The sequence below is a fragment of the Microchirus variegatus genome, assembly GCF_963457635.1.
Source record: "Microchirus variegatus genome assembly, chromosome: 21".
NCBI classification, from domain to species: domain Eukaryota; kingdom Metazoa; phylum Chordata; class Actinopteri; order Pleuronectiformes; family Soleidae; genus Microchirus; species Microchirus variegatus.
The window spans coordinates 6,108,165-6,126,923 of record NC_139822.1 but is presented as its reverse complement, the minus strand read 5'-3'; the positions used below and the strand labels follow the sequence as shown (position 1 = coordinate 6,126,923).

The window sequence follows — 18,759 nt, the reverse complement described above, 5'->3', positions numbered from 1 at the left end:
GAAATTAAATGTGACCTTTTCAACATCAAAACTCTGATAAATCAATAACTGAAGATTCTGCAGCTGTTTTTCATCTGTAAATATTGAAGCTTCTGTTCTTTCCCCAGCCTGTAGGGGGCGCCCATCACTTTCATCTACTAGTCTGAAAAGATTCTGCTGATGCTTTCAGCCCTGCAGGTTCATGCAGATACTGTACAGTGATCAAAGAGCTCCCCCATGTGGACAATCTGTAGCCTGTTAAATGAGGTGCTTGACGTCTAAAGTTGAGACTTTGAGAGAGAGATTACACGACACCATTATTCTGTTTACGCCAATCTGATGCCGTCATCCACATTACATCACAACCCTGCAGCGACATCACTGATAACTTGTTGAATCCAATGATAGTAATTCAAACTCCCTGCATTAACAGTCAAGTGTCACTCACCACTGACTGCTGAGAAGAGACTTCCAGAGCTTTAGCTCCTAAATGGTCCAGAGGCTTTTCAAATAAAAGCATCTCTCTGCAAAACTCAAACCTGTTGGTGATAAATGTCAGAAAACTGAGTGACACGAAGGACATTAAGCAAAAAAAAAGGAATAAAAGTGAGTCACAGCTCCGATGGGAGCGATAGTGTAAAGATTTACAGAGCCTTTTCAGACCTGGGTCTTCATACAGGTTACGTAATGTGTCTTCTTTATGTATATATTCATTTATCTCAAGTCACTTCAAGGCAACATTTGTTTCTTGGATTAAAATTTTAAGCACAACTATCTTTGGGCTTAAACCGAAAAATATACAACCCAAAATGTAATCCTAACCTAGAGAATGGCAAGTAAACATTGGAGGAGAAAAAAAAAGTTTTAGCTAATTAAGTGGTCATGGACGCACACACTTCAGTCTGTTAACAAGTGTGATATTTAAACAAATGGTGATCTTACAAAGCCGTTTCTCACTCAAACTGTTTGACCCCATCCTAACTGAGATGTGGCGGTGCTTCTGTGAGACACCACTCACAGGTTTACAGCTACTGTGCATTCAGAGGAGAAAAACATCTGTGTTCCCTTGTTGAAGATGTCACAGCAGAACTGCAGTGAACCATGAGACAGACCAAGCTGCCACTTAACTGGTGACACAGCAACATGAAGAATCACACAGGGATTTAGTGACATTTGAGAAACTCTATGCTCACACTCTAACTAAACCGCTTTGTTTCTGCTTTTCACTGAGGGAGGGGGGGGGGGGGGGGGGGGTTGACCTTGCTCAACCAAGTCACACACACACGTTTCCAGTGCAGCCGGAAAAATACTCACTCTCTCATTGAGCAGTGTCCTCACAATTACCCTGCTTTAAAAAAAACACACAACAGGGCTGCTAAGGAATAAGTGCCCACTTCTGTGCTGTGGACACAAACAGACACGTACACCTCTTTTGCGGCACTCAAGTCTCATGTGTGCCTGAGGTGCGAGTGTGTCTGTATGGTAAAATGTGTGTACTTGTCCATTTGTGCAGGGGTCTGGCTGGGGAGTGAGGGTGTCTGCCCCCTTTAGCTAAGGTTATACACTGCTGTCCTCCAGCAGAGGCTCTTTGCCCTCAGCCCCACTGCCCTGGGGGCTGTGGGAGTGACTCTGTGCCCCGTTGCTGTGCTTCTTGTAGGCGCCAGGTCTTGGGCCGGCCCCCGTGTGCTCTGGGATAAACAGGGCGACCAGGATAGACAGCAGCACTGAGCATGCACCAAAGAGGAAGGGAGGACCTGGGATGATGGAACTCTGCAGAGAAGGTAGAAAACATTTTTAGTTTATGGTTTTTCTACAGCTGATGCTACTGGTTGCTTTTTCGTTGGACAATATGATTCTAATATGTTCCCCTCTTTCGTCTCATAAAATGTAACAGTTAAATAACAAACGGTATAAAAACTATTCCCTCTGCATTTTGTGAATACAATGCAGTGGGATGGATATGGTGGGATGGTTGTCATGATATTTACTCTATAACAAGCCTGGTCATTGATGCATGTAAGAAACACAGTATCATTTAACTGTAACTGTTTAGAACACTTCAAAAACAAACAATTGTTATTCTGTATTCAGCCTGTCACACACTAGAGGATTTTAAAATCGATTTGTAAAAATGTGTGAGACCAGAGACCCAAGTATAAGTATTAATACATAAAACAGGTTATAAGAAATAAACTTTGTCCAATAAAAAAAGTTTCATTTATGAAGATTCTGAGAACAAAAATGTGCTAACATACACATATAAGTAGTAATGGAGTAATTAAACAGCCAAAGCTCTACTACTAAATGTGTGACATTATTTGTACACTGCAAAGGACTCAGTGCCCTAAAAGTTACCTCATCTGTGGGGTTGGCCATGTTGACTTTGGCACCTTTCTCAGAGCCGTCTGTGTCGCTCAGCTCCACGTGGAACAAGTAGAAGACAAAACCGTAAAGGGCAGGACCCAAACCATTACAGAGGCCACGGATTCCCGTAATCATTCCCTGGACAACACCTGCAGACAGGCACAGATACAAACATTAACACTGGGAGGCACAGGTGCCACATTTAATTTGATTGTTCAATTTGGCCAATTATTGTTACACAAAGCCAATAACATTACACTACAAAAGACTTAAATCAGAAATTATGCATTTAAGCACAGAAGAGCAAAGTGACTTCTCCTGTTCAATAAGGATTTATACTGTGATTAGATATTTGACAATTTCAGCAGTGACTGTAAACAAAGTATGCACAGTTCTGACACATTAATTCCAAAGCCATGTTTTCACTGAGTGGAACGACTGGGTTCAGTACGGTACATTAGTAACAGTCCCAAAATAACTGGCCCCCGACCATTCCATTTTTCAGTACCTCCCTTGGGGTATCAGGGCAAAATGGTACAGTCTGGGTGGAGCCACGGCTTAAGTCAGAGTCAATCACTGATGCATTCTTATTTTATTAAACAGAAAAGATTATTTTGAGTTTAAGATGATATTGTTTTGGTATTGTATTGCCAGGAAATTCAACAGTTATACAAACAGATCAGAAACGTACCTTGTTGGTCTGGGTCAGCGTTCCGGGACACGATGGCGCTGATTGCAGGAAAAGTGATGCTGGACATGGCTGCCACAGCTCCAGCTGCCCACATCATCCTATAAACACATGTGAGCAATACAAACTAAATGAAAAAATGTTTCTTTCAGACTAAAGTTTAGTTAAGGCATGAGGAGGAGTGTAAAAACATCGTCTTACTCTTTTCCTGTTTGTCAAATTGTATTTGTAAGTACAGTAATTGGCATATCTAGGAGCCTGTTTCTGTTACAGAGATCCAACAGGACAGGACTTGGAAGTTGGAACTGGCCCACAATCCATTATTCAAACATTGCATAGAAAGTGGAGTACACCTTCTTTTGTGCCTACACAAGCTTTATAAATGAGGCCCCTGGAATGGCATTGTGGCACCTTTGCTTGACACATTAAGTAAATAAATCAGAGCTTAAAAAATTCAATGTAAATCGGTACTTTTATTTTTTATCTCCCATAAATTGTTTTCTGAAACATATTGCAAACTTAAATATAGCAAAACGCAAACAATACGTTTAAGCCTTTCTTATAAGTCAAATAAATATCAAAATATTGATGCCTTATATAATAGTCCCAGTTATCAGACTATATTGTCACCATAGGCTGTTAATAAAAAGGCCACCACCTCAGTGGTAGATTTACCTTTAAGCTATCCTCCCCTCTAGTGGTTTATCAGGGGATAACAATAGTGGCAAGGAATTCTAGTTCAAAACTGCACTCAAAAACACAGTATTCTAGTAATTTCAACTTCATATATACATTTACTGAGGGAGGATCCTGACTGATACACGGTCAAGACATTCTCCAGTCCTGCTTTAGGTTCTTTGATAAATGATTTCTTTAATCAACATGGAATTTAATGTGAGCAAAGAGTGTTAACCTCCGTTGAATCATGAAGATCAAACTGCAAAGTATTCAAAGTAATACATCTGTAAAGTCACCTCACAGACAACATCTACACTCACCAGTTTTGCTTAAAGAGCAAACCGATGCACAGAAGATGTCATCACTATATTAGGGATGCAACGGTACAGTTTTCCCACGGTTTGGTATGCATCACGGTTTTTGGGCCACGGTAACGGTACGGTTTCAATATCTTAATATAAAACTGCTTAGAGTAGCAAAGGCAATATTGCATTGTAAAAATAATTAAAAGCACAGATTTAATCAAACCACAAACTTTATTTAAACAATGGTGCACTATCAGACTAAACAGCAAACATAAAACCACACAAATTAAAAATAAGTTTAGCGCTATCCAATGAAAATAAATCACATTTTAACTCACTCACAGAAACTACAACTACAAATACACCATGCTGCAAGTGAAAGAGAGCCATTGTTATATGTAGTGCTGATTGGCTCTGAAGGTGTCATGAGCAGAGCTGCGCTCATGTCTCTGCTCCTGAGTGGATCTAATCAGGCAGCGTTGTGTATTTTTTGTACATTTTGACAGCCTGAAACGTACCGAAAGGTCGTTGTTTGCCGTTGCGCATTGAACCAGAGAGGGTATACCGAACGGTTCGGTAATATACCGAATACCGTTGCATCCCTACACTATCATACTCCACACAGTGTTAAGCCATTTCAACAACCAGATACTAAGGATGCTTTTCTTTGCAAGTCTCCCCTCATAGTGAAAACTTCCTTGACCTGGAAGCCCCCCTCTTCCTGCTCATGGATAAAGATCTTTCTTACAAACAAACCACAGACTGTCAATATTGGGTGCCATCTAATGTCATAGATTCTTGGTACTTTCACACGTTTTCCACTAAGGTGGTGAAGTAAATTGCTTGTTGCTGCCATAACTGCCACTTACTTCTTCAGCTAACTCTTAGCATGTGTGGTGCAGCAGTCAAAATGGTCCACCCTCAAACAGTGTTTTTCTGTGCCACGTTCCACTTTTCATATTTCATATCCACTCTTGCGGTACACAAAGAAATATACTACATAAATAAAAAAACTACACGTTTTCAGTATGCCCTGGTATACTGGGGTTAAATATGTGTGTCAAGTTGTATGTGTGCATATCATAAACGAGATGAAAAAGATACTGACCAGGGCTGAGAGCCAAAGCCATACCACGCCAGCTGGAGGATCTGGAAGCCGAGGCCAAGCAGTATTGTGTTCTTATTTCCAATTGACCGCATCAGGATTCCCAACACCACCGTCTGTGGAAACGCCAAAAAAATACAGTAATGCATCAAATAATTTCATCATATATCCATATCACTCTTGACACTGTTTTGACAATTTTTCTTTGAATCATATCAAAAAATAATATATAAACAATAATTCTCTAATGCCTATTTTGGAGGGGATATTACTGTGTGTACGGAACGTAATTAAAATCTTTTGCACGACTAAATTACATACAAAGTCAATGCAAAGATGCATCAGGTGTGCGGTCTCACATATTGGGAAGGTGCGATGGACGTGGAGGTGCATGTTGAAAGCATGTCAAAATGATGATGTGATCAGTTCTTCAGCAAATTGCGCCACCCCCGACAACCTTTGAAGACTTTTGGGTCTTGCTCCTTAACCACACTTACCCTGGATTTCAACTGGACGCGCTACAGCTGCGGCCGTCTCAGCAGCGTCCCAGAAGTGGGTTGCCGCGCCGCAGCGCTATCGATAGGTAGGTTCTATTTTTGCTGTTGCTGCTGCTGAACCGTGTAAATTTCAACAGAGCAGATCGTACCAGACAGGAAGTGCAACACAGACTCAAAGTAAAACATTTTCGCCCCCTTTTCAAAATAAAAATATCTCGCGAACTCGCGTCCGTTCGAGATTATCTCGCGAGCTCGCGTCCGTTCGAGATTATCTCGCGAACTCGCGTCCGTTCGAGATTATCTCGCGAACTCGCATCCGTTCGAGATTATCTCGCGAACTCGCGTCCGTTCGAGATTATCTCGCGAACTCTCGTCTGTTCGAGATTATCTCGCGAACTCGCGTCCGTTCGAGATTATCTCGCGAACTCTCGTCCGTTCGAGATTATCTCGCGAACTCTCGTCTGTTCGAGATTATCTCGCGAACTCGCGTCCGTTCGAGATTATCTCGCGAACTCTCGTCTGTTCGAGATTACCTCGCGAACTCTCGTCTGTTCGAGATTACCTCGCGAACTCGCGTCTGTTCGAGATTATCGCGCGATCTTCCGTGAATACCGATGGCTCCCAAGGCACCGCGCAGCTGCTGTAACCCGCCCGGTGGGGATTGTCGCTGGGCAGAGGTCGAAGCAGACCAGCGCCGCTGACGTGCTGCGGCCAGTGGAAATCCAGGGTTAGTGGGTCTGTGTGCAATGGCTTTGGTAACTGCAAAACTCTTTGTGGTTTTAGGCCATAAACATGAAACTACTCCTTTCAGTTTAGAGAACTGGGAAATACTAGAGAAACACTATAGCACAATAAATACAATAAAATCATTGGGGGCTGCTCAAGGTCACACAGTCCGAAACAGTAGTAAATATTTTCAAGTACCTGAGCTAGTATCGAGAGGATCCCCACTACAGCGATAAAAGCAGCCACAGTCTCTGATGAGAAGCCTATAACCTGAGGGTGAGAGAGAGTATTGAAACAATACAAGTTAGGACATGACCCATTCACCTACAGAGCAGCATACACAAACATTTAATTTTCCTCTCCATTGTGTTCTTGGGTGTATTCATGTCAAATATTTAACCCTTCAACACAGGCAGCAGAGATAGAACAGCTTGTGCGATGCGTCTAAAATTACACTGAAGACAGAAAGGTATATGATTAACTAATTTGGTAAAAAGAGAACACATGGGTGTGGTGAGTATTAAAAGCCTGAACACTTCAGACCGACATGTCTTTGTCAAGAGAGTAGAAGGAATAACAGCTGTGTGTATGCATGTGTCATACTTGCCTGACTGGTTTAACTGACATTGTTTACACAAAATTAACAGTCCTCTGCTCAGGCAGTTTAGAAAAAGAGCCATTTCCAGATGCAGTCTGTACAGTCTATAAATAACTACCTGTCCATTTTTGGTAACATGCGTTCGCAGATGCACTGGTTATCCCGCCGTAGCATTTTGCTGAGACAGATAATGAATTTTCTCTATTTGTTCAAGCAGAGAAATAGGCGACTTAGCAAAGCTGCTGATCCAACCTTGAATATAATGTAAGTGAAATTGGGTGCTCTGCAAATTTCAACCAATTTCAATGGTAATTTTGTCCACTTTTCAGAGGCATTTTCTTTCATTAGAAACACAAATAGAAGTAGAATACTATTACATGAATGAGCCATAAGCTTATCCAATGAATAAAAATATCATCTTAAAGAAATAAAAAAAGAATACCCTGTTTTGTAGGGTAGTACAAAACAGTACCCCCCCCCCCCAATCGAGGGGGGGAGGGTACTGCCTTGGTACGGCTTTTTTTACGCTTCCATTAGGAATAAAACAAAAATAACCAGCCCCAACCGTTCGATGTCATCTACCAGGTAAAGGTACTGTTCTCGGTTGAAACACAAGCCTGACCCAGGGCTTTACCACTGTACCAAACCGAACCATATCAATTAATAAAAGCAATAATGTCGTACCTGTCTGAGATAGAGGAAGAAGCTGGAGTACTGGCCGGCCTCAGGGAGGTAGGAGAGAAACACTGTGATACAGATGAGCAGCACTGTGGAATCCTGGCCCACTTTACGCAGAGACTGGAAGAGAGAAGAAGAGAAATTTAAATGCATGCTGCAAGATACTCTTGACAACCAGCAAACATGCCGTCATCTTCCTTCCTTCTTACTTACTGCAACTTGTGACTACTTTTACAACTGAAATACCTGCTGATCATTGTCTTGATGAATGAGTTGGTTGCTTTGTCCATTCAATGTCCATAAGTTCTCACTTGCAGGGGTCAATTTTCAATACAATTTTAGGGAAGCAAGTTATGGAATGACTATTTTAAATTGACAAAAAACTGTACCTCTGTAATGTTACAAGATATTTAAAAAGAGCATCAGTATGATGTTTTGTTAACCTACCATTGTTGTTCATGGCTGTTTTACTCACTTTTTATCTTAACCTCTTCAATATGGGCAGAGTCATCATAGTACAGCTGCATGAAACTGCTGTGATATTTAACACGCTCAAACTAGTGATTTGTCAAGCAGTTTTTTTCGGTGTACTCAATTATTACATACATCATTGTGATGTGGCTCATGATCATCGCACCAGACTCCTCTGTTCAAGTGAGATTTTAGAAATGTCCTTGCTAAATGTTTGAGATTAATGCCTGTTTTCAGGATTTTTAAGTCTTTAACTGATCTACATTTCAGCATTGTTCAGTTTGATTCATGTGCCGGATGTCGTGTTCATGACTCTTACAGTGACGACACCGCGACCAATCAGTGGACGGAAGTCTGGCGACCTCACATACAGTTATCGGCTCCGGTTACTTGGAACCTCGCGAGAGCAGGTCAAGCTGTGACTGTGTCGTGGAAAAGCATCATGTTTTGTCCCAAAATATATTCAGCTTACAATCAAAGTAAAACAAGGACATTTGAAAAGCCAAAATCAGAAAACTTATAAAAAACAAACAAACACTCAAATGAATGAATAATGTTGATTTCTGCAGCCTTATACCGACTTGGCAATAAAAGCTTCTCTAATATGAGCCCACCTCAAATAAAGGTCCTCTGTAGTTGAGGTAAATGAAGGTCATGGTCACTGTTTAGAATAACAAAGTAGCCAGACAATTGAACAAGATTTCAATGAGCAGTTGGCACTTGTGAAAGTCTGACTGAAGATGCACTGATGCACTGAGGCACCATTATAACTACATCAGTCAACACTCAGAAGCAGGTCTGGGATCACATGATTTCTGATCTATAAGCAGTGTGAACCTAAATGCGTCCTGGCCCACAGGACTGCCGACTTAAAATAATGTCATCTTACTGCAGTTTCTAGTGAACACAAAACATTTTACAGGTACTGGTGTCTCCTGTACATTGATTTGTTTGTATTTTGTCCACACCGTCATCACCGACCACTACATATTGATTAGGCATTTTGTGTTGCAAATGCAAGGTTTAGCAGTTTAAGCAAGTTCAGCATAGCACATCAATTCACTCAGCCCTACTGTCTCTCTCGAGCCTGGGTGAAACCAGCAGAAACTGCGAGTGATTTTTCTCTTCAGACGCATCTGAGAAAGATGTCGTTTTGACCAACTTCAGAATCTCCTAAAAAAAAGGCGAACCGATAGGGCTGGGCGATATGGACCAAAAGTCATATCTCTATATATTTTGGTTGAATGACGACATACGATATAGATCTCGATATTTTTTCCGCAAAGTGAGAGCTGTGAAATGAAATGTTCAGTCAAAGTCAAAGCCAAATATGAGTAGTTTTATTGAAAACTACTCATATAAACACTGTATAACAACAGGAGTGCCTTTTATAAAATCAAAGCTCCATAAGGTGCACATTTAGATAAAAAAATATGTTAAATAAAAATAGCCTATAAAATAGGCCAATCTTTTTCTGAAATAAATATGTTGTAAATAGTTTGACCACTATAAATGCTTTTGAAAATCAAATTACAGATTTTCTTCTCTTATAAAAGAACAAAATATGACAAATCCCACTAAGGGCAGCATTTATATATAAAGAGACAACAAAATAAAGTGCTAATTTTAAGAAAAACATTTTTAAACATCAGCTTGAGATTACCTTTTCGTTTTTGTTAACTTATCTGACCAGTCTCAACCAGTTGCACAAGAAACAGCAGCAACTCAATAAACATTTCCCCCTCTTTTATTTTACTTTGATAAACAGTAGTGCTGTCACATGTGCTGCTTGACCACATATAGCTGGTCGATGCTAAATGGGTGACGTTAGCGAGCCGGCTTGCAAGACTGTCGGACGTCACATTTGCGCCAGTGCCTCTCGTGCACAATAGTTGCGACTGGGAAGCTCATATCTCGGGTCCATTGTTTTCATTAACGTGTCTTTGGCAATGTGAAAGGACACCCCTTTTGTTATTGCACACCACTTGTCTGGAGTTTTGTCGGGTTGTGGACGGCTTGCACCTGTGGCTTCTGCAGCGCGCAGTTTCACACACTCAGCATATTGCACTTTGTGCCACGTTTTTAAGTGGTGAAAAAGATTCGTATTGCTTCCATCACTGGCTGCAACGTGCTTATGGCACTCCCTACATATTGCGTGGTTTTGTTGCTTGTCCGATGATTTGTATCCAAACCATCTAGAAATGATTGAGCCACTGCTTTTTCTTTTACTAACCCAGACGCTCTCTGCACGCTCCGCAGACGTTGCTGCTTTTTCAATGTGAAACGGAGTGTCTGTACCTGCCCCTCCCCTCTCTGTGCATGAAAGAGGGGCGGGGCAAGAGGAGCAGTGCAGAGAGCTCCGGTCAGCGGCTTGTCTGGAGCAAGGATCACAGCGCTAATTTGAACTATATCGATATACGCGATATGGTCTAATTCCATATCGCATTTAAAAAACATATCGATATATCTTAAATATCGATATATTGCCCAGCCGTACGAACCGATCACAAACCCGTAGCACGCTAGAGTGGGACTTGACACAATGACAAAGGGAAGCCACGCCTAGCAGCTTTACATGCAACATGACAGACACTGAAAAGCAGCCGTCGTTACATTTAATGCGGCTCACTCCACGGAGCTCCCACACTTGTTAAGACGCTTTTACTAGTTTGCCAGTGGTTCTAGAAAACTATAAGAAGGACATTTGTTGACACATTTTCTATCAGAAGCTGTCAAACTGCAACCAAATGTCGTATGGTTGAATAGAACTTATGCTGAACACTCAGTCATAAACACTGCTAAATTATCAATTAAGAGGACAGTTTTCCACTTACAGCAAAGGGGTCTGCCTGTTCCCAGGAGATTGGTGCTCCCCACGATGCTGGCCTCATCTTCTCTGGCAGCGACTCTGGTACAGCCACTAGGATGAAGCAGATGTCGAGAAGTGCTATGGCTGTGGCCAGGATCACCACCAATGTGTCACCATAGGTCACAGAGAGGTAGGCTCCAATGGCAGGGCTGGTAACCAGGCTGGCTGCAAAGGTTGCCGATACCTGGGGAGGGAGGGCGTTGCAGATGTGAGCAAAACATGAAGCGATTGTTAATGTCTTTTGCGGGTTCATCTTTTATATTGTCTCTTGTCTTATTGTCTCTGAATATTGACCATTTAGTTTAAGTGAAGTGAATCTGAAGTGTGACAGTTGATCACTGGTAATTCTTTTATGTAGCAGTTACGTTACGTTATGTTTATCCACATATTTTAACAATAGTGATGTAATCTGTTGTGGACAGCCATCTCCTTACCAAACCATATGCTGTGCTCCTCTCATGCTCCTGTGTGATGTCGGCCACGTAAGCAAAGATCACAGAGAAGGTGACAGCAAAGACGCCAGACATGGAGATGACCGCAAAGTACCACCTGCAAAAGGAAAACACAAATTAAATAACCACAAGTAATAAGCAATTGCTTAATTTGGTTTCAGTAGTCTGTCAGAACATAGTTTGGTTCTATTAAACTGGAAGGAGAGGACTCTACGAAGAAATGTAATTTTCAAAAGGAGGCTATAAGGAGGTTATTTGATTCCGCAACAGTTAATACATTTTTCAGAGCAGTAAACTGAAGCTGATATTACAAATAGAAGTGTGCTTTAAACATTCTGACCATTTATTTATTCTGTACCAAATAATGCACCACAGTTCTATAAAATAGAACCCGTCTCAATGTTATAAGAAGTGTTAAGTTTGTTTCTAAACTCACCATGGGCTGATCTTCATCAGTGGAATGGGCGCACATGTGAAGAAGACTGTTAGCAGCAGGAAAGACTTGCGTCCCCATACGTCTGACAATGCTCCAATCAGTGGAGCACTCAGAAATGATAATAGGCCCTAGAGGGGACATGGAGGAAGATGGAGGATGACAGCAGTGAAAAGAGAGAAGTTTAGTTAAAGGGCTGTAAATGGATAACTAAAGTGGCATTTCCACTCATAAGTCAACAAGCACAATGATTCATGTACAGACACTGTGTCAACACAGCTAATTTTGAAAAGTGTAGAATTTTAGAGTGTGTCCACTGCATCAGTTACAAAATACAAACTCCACCCATCACTCACCACACACTTGTGGTTTATCTTCACAGCATTTGCTGTTGGTTACAAAGGGTCTTGAACACAAAATTACAGGTGTGTCGTCACAAACAAAACTATAAAACCAAAATAATTAAAGGATTTTTGCCCCACCCGTCTTCAGACAGACTGTCAAATTGCACACTGCTGATCTATGTGTTGGCCAGGTGAGGGACCATGGTTACAATGCAGTAGCTAGGTGTCAAACAGGGCAATGTAAAACAAAAAACACATCAGCCGATATGTTACTCTGTATCGTATCAGTCGGATATGGTCAAAATCACTGGATTGGATATTAGACAGATGAAAATGTAAAATCTGATACAATCCAAATCCTATATAACGTTTGCTTCACTATGCACAGAAAATAAAATCAGTAATAGCATTTTAGCCGAGTCATGTTGTGGGCAGTTTATTCATTTTTCATGGGAGAAGAATTCTTTTGTAACAAAGTTAAAGAAATGTCTTTGAAAAAGCGTGACATTGCACAAATATGTGGTTAACTAAAAGAGTTCAGGTAAAACACGGCTATGTCTACCATTTGATTTATCAATTTTTACAAAACTGAATTACAAGAATATAAAGATGACATACACACACAATGCCTAACACATTTATTAGACCACCCGTCATAAACACGAGAAAATATAAATATTTTCAAAATCTTAAAAGAAAAAAAAAAAAACTTGTTTAAAACTAAAAATGTTATTGTTATTTATTTACCAGATAAACTGAAGTAGCTTTTTTATACCCACATTTGAGCCGACTTGCTGGGTCAGAATTTAATCAAGAATAACATTCAACCACAAACTTTTTTCTGTTCAGGAAAGCAAATAAATAACTATACTTGACATTTTAATCAAGAAATAATAATGTGCTTAACTATTGTTTAATTATTATTTTTTAAGAATGACAATAATAGTTATATTTAGCACAAATATAATTTTGCTTATAGAGCTACATACTGATGATGCATATGCATTCCTTGTGTTCCCCATTTAGAACAATGTAAGTACACAGTTCTCTCAATTCAAGTATGTTATACTGCTGCCATTACAGAGACAGAATATTGATCCACTGTTTTTCTCTGTCATCTCTTACCTTGACACCATGAATGAGCCCATTCATCAGGAATGTGTGTTGGGGGAATGTTTGGTGTAATACCTGGAAAATAAAACAGATTACAGCATATGAAACCCCCTTGTCCACAGAAAACTGCATCACAATTCAAACTGTGACATTCTTCAATGCTCAGGTAGTTTAGCCAGAATTAAACAAAAACCTACCCATTCAACAAGTAATGGAGGATAGAAATTAAGAGAAGAAATGACTGATTCTATCACTGAGGTGTGTCGCAGAACAGTCAACAATACTTAATATAAGTACAAAAACCTTTTACAAGGTTTTGACCCACATGTCGACAGCCTTCAAACAAACTCGTTTAAGCGGTCACTCCACAAGATAACCCATAGGTTCCCACACCACTGACCTGAATTATGGATGAGAGGTGAAATGTCTTCAACTTAAGTAAGCAAGTCCAGTTGCTTTTTTGTTGCAAAAAGTGTCTTTCTTTGGTGTTTACCAATTGTTTTCATGGTTACATGCACCTTTGATGAGTATTATCAGATGGGATGACCGAGTTCTTTGACCTGTTGTTATGCACTGTTCGATTCAGTGTGTGTGTGTGGGGGGAAGTTACTCATTGAGTAAATAGGACTGTGAAGCAGTAACATCTGTGGTTACAGAGACAACACTGATACAGACAAAGCAATGAGAATTGCTATTACTATTACATCTTTCTTCAATTTGTAATGTTAAACAGTACACAAGTTTCAGGTACCATCAGCTCTGTTGTTTTTTCTGTCTGTCAAATTCTGTGATCACTGGAATTTGGAATGAAGTGATGCGACTTAAAGCTGGTCTTATATATTAGCAAGCTGTCAATGAGTTTAACTCATACATCATGTGTATATAATGCTCAAGCATGTCTTGAATAAACCTGGCTTAATAGACGTTTTTTACAGCAGATATTTCTCTAAATGAAGTGGTAGGAAAAACACAGGATTTACCAGTAACATTAATTAAGGTTCCACTCCGGTATCAAGAGAACTGTGTTATTGTTCAAGTGTAAGGGTAGATCACGCTAAATACTTCCACCTGTAGAGGATGTTTAAAAAAAAAAAAAAAATGCATACATATGTTCTGGATGTGTTCCAGTAAAGTGAAATAGAAATAATTATCCTCTATTGTTGTTATAGCATTGCGAAAACAACAAATCTAATGGTGGCCTAAGACTTCTGCACAGTACTGTATATATAGACCAACAAACCCAGATTTGCTGATTTTTAGATGACACATTCATTAAAATTGAATAATCAATGTAACTTTGAAGGAATGCAGAAAGGGAAGGGAGATCGCTTATTGATCAATTCAAAATTCACAAACACCAAAGTGCAGCAAGTGTTGCATACAAGCGCCATTGAACCTTGTGTGAAAACATAAGGCTTGGGTGGACACGTGAAGCTTGACTGAGACTGGAAAACAGGACGTGGATATTGTTCAGGAGTAAAGAGGGAAAGCTTGTGGCATGGCTAAGAATCTCCTCTGCTTCCTCAGGGAGTCAGTTACCCAACCCACACCAACCGTTGCTGCTGGATACTAATGAAGCGGAGTGCTCACTGGGAGCGGTGAAGCGGTCCCTCTCATTTTCCGACACCTTCTGATTACACCAACATGCAAATCCTGCGTTCACCCAGGAATCTTGAGGACAACAAACCCCCACTAATGAATTCTCAACAGTTACACACACAACTATCTCTTCAAATGAAAGCCTGCAGGAAAGTACACATTATATAAGCCAGTCTGGTCCAGAACATGTGGTTCACAGATGTTTGCTCATCATTTGCTGGAGATACCGGTTTCTACACAAACAAATGTAAGTTTGTGGATAAAAGTGCTCAGATAAATGGAACTGGACCAAGAGAGTAAAGTGTTTGACTAAAGAGGAAAAGCTGAAAACTATTAAGCTCTCCCACAATCCAACTAAACTTGTTTATAATATAATGTGTCTATAATTGTGACAACACATGATGCATAAATGCCTAAACCAAACCAATCCAAAACCAAGTATTTACCATCAAGGAACTTGTGAAGTAAAAGCCTGTATGAACTGTATATTATTTTTCAGTTTGCACAATTTAAGTGCCGTGTTAAAGAAATGTTTAATAAATGTTGATATTTTAACAACAAATGTTTTGATATCCATATGTGTGAAAAGTGACATTGTTGAAGTAATGTGAAATAATCGGTAACTGAAAAAATAATTGTTAGATTAATCGTAAAATTAGTCGTTAGATTAGTCGACTAATCGAAAAAATAATGGCTAGATTAATCGTTTGAATAATAATCGTTTGGGACAGCTCTATACCCAAACAAAAACAAGAGCATCATCCAGGGCCTCACTCGTTTGATTAGGGATTCAATTATTCATAGGCACTGATGGACCTTTAGTGATTCAATGGGAAATGACACTCATTACAGAGGGATTCAGAGAAGAGAGATGTAGGCATATGAATATACAACAAACTGTAACGTCAGCTTACATATCAGTGTGCGTCTACATGAAAGCACATACAACCTGACTTACCGCGAGCATTGGGGTGGTGAGGAGACCCCATGCAAAAAACTCCAGGAAGATGACCACCACAGCATGGTAAACACTGGGCTCACCGATTCCCTGAGGCTGGGTAGAGACACACATACACAGAGAGAATGGGATTTAGCTGATAAGCAGTAAAACAACATATTGTTTGTTAAAGGCAGCGGTGAAACAAGGCAGTGATGAAACAGATCTGATCTTTTGGGACCACCCACAGCTGAGTAAATGCATTTCTTGAAGTACTCAACAATATCCCAGCACTGACATCCGAGTACAACAAAGAAGCCCAAGAGACGTGTTACTAGCCACTTCCTGTATACAGCTATGGAAACATTCAGACAAGAATCCCTCAAAGAAAGTCAGAGCAGTCACTACATAAACATAGGTAACATTCATTCTCAGTTGAAGGTATTTTTTTGTAGAATCTACATGATTCAAATATATAAAAAGGACATGGTCGCTTTCCACATTGATAGCATATCCAACAAGACAGCTGTACTTCTACTGCCAAAATGAAAAATGAACCACTATATTAGTGACTCCCCAGCACACTACTACAGTAAGTAAGGTCGAGCTGTTCTGATTGTACATTATATGTGTTAATTGCAGGTAAAACAAAATCTCATACTTTCACCTGAAGATTGAGCTAATTTACCAGACAAGAAATTGTGTATATAATGCAACTACAAATTAAACATTAACTAAATAAGAGGTAATAAATACAATAACAATGTTCTGTGTTCTTTACCAGGTCATTATAAATACAGACCTGTATCTGTATGCAAAACCCACTAGAAAGAGAAAGAAGTCACTTCAATGCAGCAATAAAAATGTGTTATGGTTAGTAGTGGTGCTGTGTTTAATAAGAAACACAGGAAGGAGGCCAGGGCTAACTTGACCAAAACGGATGGTACTTGTTTACCCACAGATGCTTTTTCATTTCCTTGAGAAGGGAGGTAAAACATAGATGGTCACACCATCTCCTTTATGGTAAAAAGGAGGAACCATCTATAACGCCTTATCATATTGATGCTGCCACTTCCTCTTTAATAATTCCACAATTGTATTTAAAACAAACTACTGCTCTCATCAGACTGACGGTCGACAGACTGGGCAGGTTCAATGGTCACTTCCACCTTCTAAAGAATCCAAGTCAGTCCAAGATATGATATTTAGTCTGAAGTAAGTTAGAAGATAAACATTTTATTTTTGTTGTTGTGTTTTTTTTAATTTAAATAACTGTCTGCCCTGTGATATTTGTTTTGCTGACATTTGACCAAATGATTCAGCATCCCTATAATCTGAATAGCCAGTGCTTAAACTCAATTAAAGTTACAATACACTTTTACAGTAGAAAGTAAAAAAAAACCCACATCTTTTATATTGTTTATGATAGCTCCCAAGTGCCTCACAATATACTGTATGCATGCAACCACAGCATATTACAGATCAGCCATAAAACCAGTATGTTGAGACTGCACATGTACAGTATGTGTACTGTACATGCCACAAGATGCACCTATAGCGTACAGTTCGGGCAAAGAAACTGAAGATAGTCAAGTGAAATGCAAACTATGTCCATTATTATACTATAATAATGAATGACATCATGTCATAAATTTTTAGTTTAGTTTCATGGAATTCAGAATACACACACACGTGTTATTGTATCATGCAGAAAAAAACAAGCTACCAAAGGAAATTATATGCAATATACTAAGTCAATTATAACAAAAAAAGAGAAAAGAAATACAAAAAATATAGACAATTTAACAAATTAATTTTAAAATATCACTACCTCAGTCACAACATTTAAAACACATAACTTGTCTTAATAGTAAGCCTGACCGGTGTATACTGCCACCATTGTACAATGTATGATCAGCACATACAGTAGTTTAAGAGTCTTTAATCTGGGATCTCGTACTTAAGTCTCTTCGGCAGTGTCCAGTTTTAGTTAGCACCGTTTGTTGCTTACTTGCCCCCTTGCTTTTAGCTACGTTAAGTAAACGGGCCAACACTGTAATGTCAGAAAAATAAATAAATAAATAAATACCATAACTAATATTATCAGGCAATGTATGTGTTACGGTATCCGACAAGTTACGTTACGTCGTTTCTTCGACACTGTGCAGGACAAAACGTATGCAACGCTGTCATGATGACAGAGTAAATAGAAATGTAAATTAACGCCAATAACCGTTAACACATATGCTAGTGTGCTAAAGTTACGGAGCTCGTGTGATGTACATCTTGGTGCTGCCCTGTAACGATATTCGAACAAACGTGGAGTATAATTATGAATTAAAGATGATTTAAATGTAATATGCTAATGTTACACGCTGGTTGCAACGACAGTCGATAAAGAAAAACACGACTGAGCCAAGCTGACGTGTAAACGGGCTGCTAACGGAGGCCGCTAACACGCTGCTAGTTTACAGCTCGCTAGGTTAGCCATTTAGCTAGGCGGTCACAGCTAACGGGTGACGACCTGCCGGGGACAGAGCCATCAAATACCGCCCCACACAGCTGCGTTTTCTTTAAAAAACAAAGCCACAGACTAACTTCGGTGGTTAAGAGCAATAGTCGCTCACTGACAAGCTAAATCAACGGAGATAAATAAATATTTAACTCACACTTCCTCCATCTTTTATTATAATTTTCTTTGCAAGAAGAATGCTGCGGTTCAGCCGCTTTTTCTTCTTTTTCTCCCCCGTCATTGTAAACTTATGTCCATTCTTGTTGTCAGAGGGTCATCGTTACGCCGAGTAAAAGTCGAGAAAATATGCTGTTTTCGTCTGCTACGCTGACAACACCTCGGCAAAGGGCTCCGAGCAACAGCTAACAACTAGCTGCGGGCTAACTAAATGATGATTTCTCATCTCTCCAC

The 18,759-nt window shown here is 39.9% G+C and overlaps 1 protein-coding gene across 1 annotated transcript; it reads right to left on the bottom strand.

Moving 5' to 3' along the window:
- Nucleotides 1–1,372: 1,372 nt before the first annotated feature.
- mfsd14a2 (major facilitator superfamily domain containing 14A2) lies at nucleotides 1,373–18,657 on the bottom strand. Its single transcript, XM_083907488.1, has 12 exons — nucleotides 18,506–18,657; nucleotides 15,858–15,953; nucleotides 13,313–13,375; nucleotides 11,847–11,974; nucleotides 11,393–11,507; nucleotides 10,924–11,142; nucleotides 7,625–7,738; nucleotides 6,541–6,612; nucleotides 5,123–5,235; nucleotides 3,035–3,132; nucleotides 2,335–2,492; nucleotides 1,373–1,749 (listed from the first exon to the last, which is right to left on the bottom strand). The coding sequence occupies exons 1-12, from the start codon at nucleotides 18,587–18,589 to the stop codon at nucleotides 1,537–1,539; spliced, it is 1,473 nt and encodes a 490-aa protein (XP_083763614.1). The 5' UTR covers nucleotides 18,590–18,657; the 3' UTR covers nucleotides 1,373–1,536.
- Nucleotides 18,658–18,759: the final 102 nt, after the last annotated feature.

Excerpts from the sequence above, each read along its gene's own strand:
- mfsd14a2 (XM_083907488.1), bottom strand. The coding sequence starts at position 18,589 with ATGACGGGGGAGAAAAAGAAGAAAAAGCGGCTGAACCGCAGCATTCTT. Across the intron at positions 2,493-3,034 it reads CGCTGACCCAGACCAACAAG|GTGTTGTCCAGGGAATGATT; the intron begins GTACGTTTCTGA and ends GCCTGTCTGCAG. Across the intron at positions 1,750-2,334 it reads TGGCCAACCCCACAGATGAG|AGTTCCATCATCCCAGGTCC; the intron begins GTAACTTTTAGG and ends CCTTCTCTGCAG.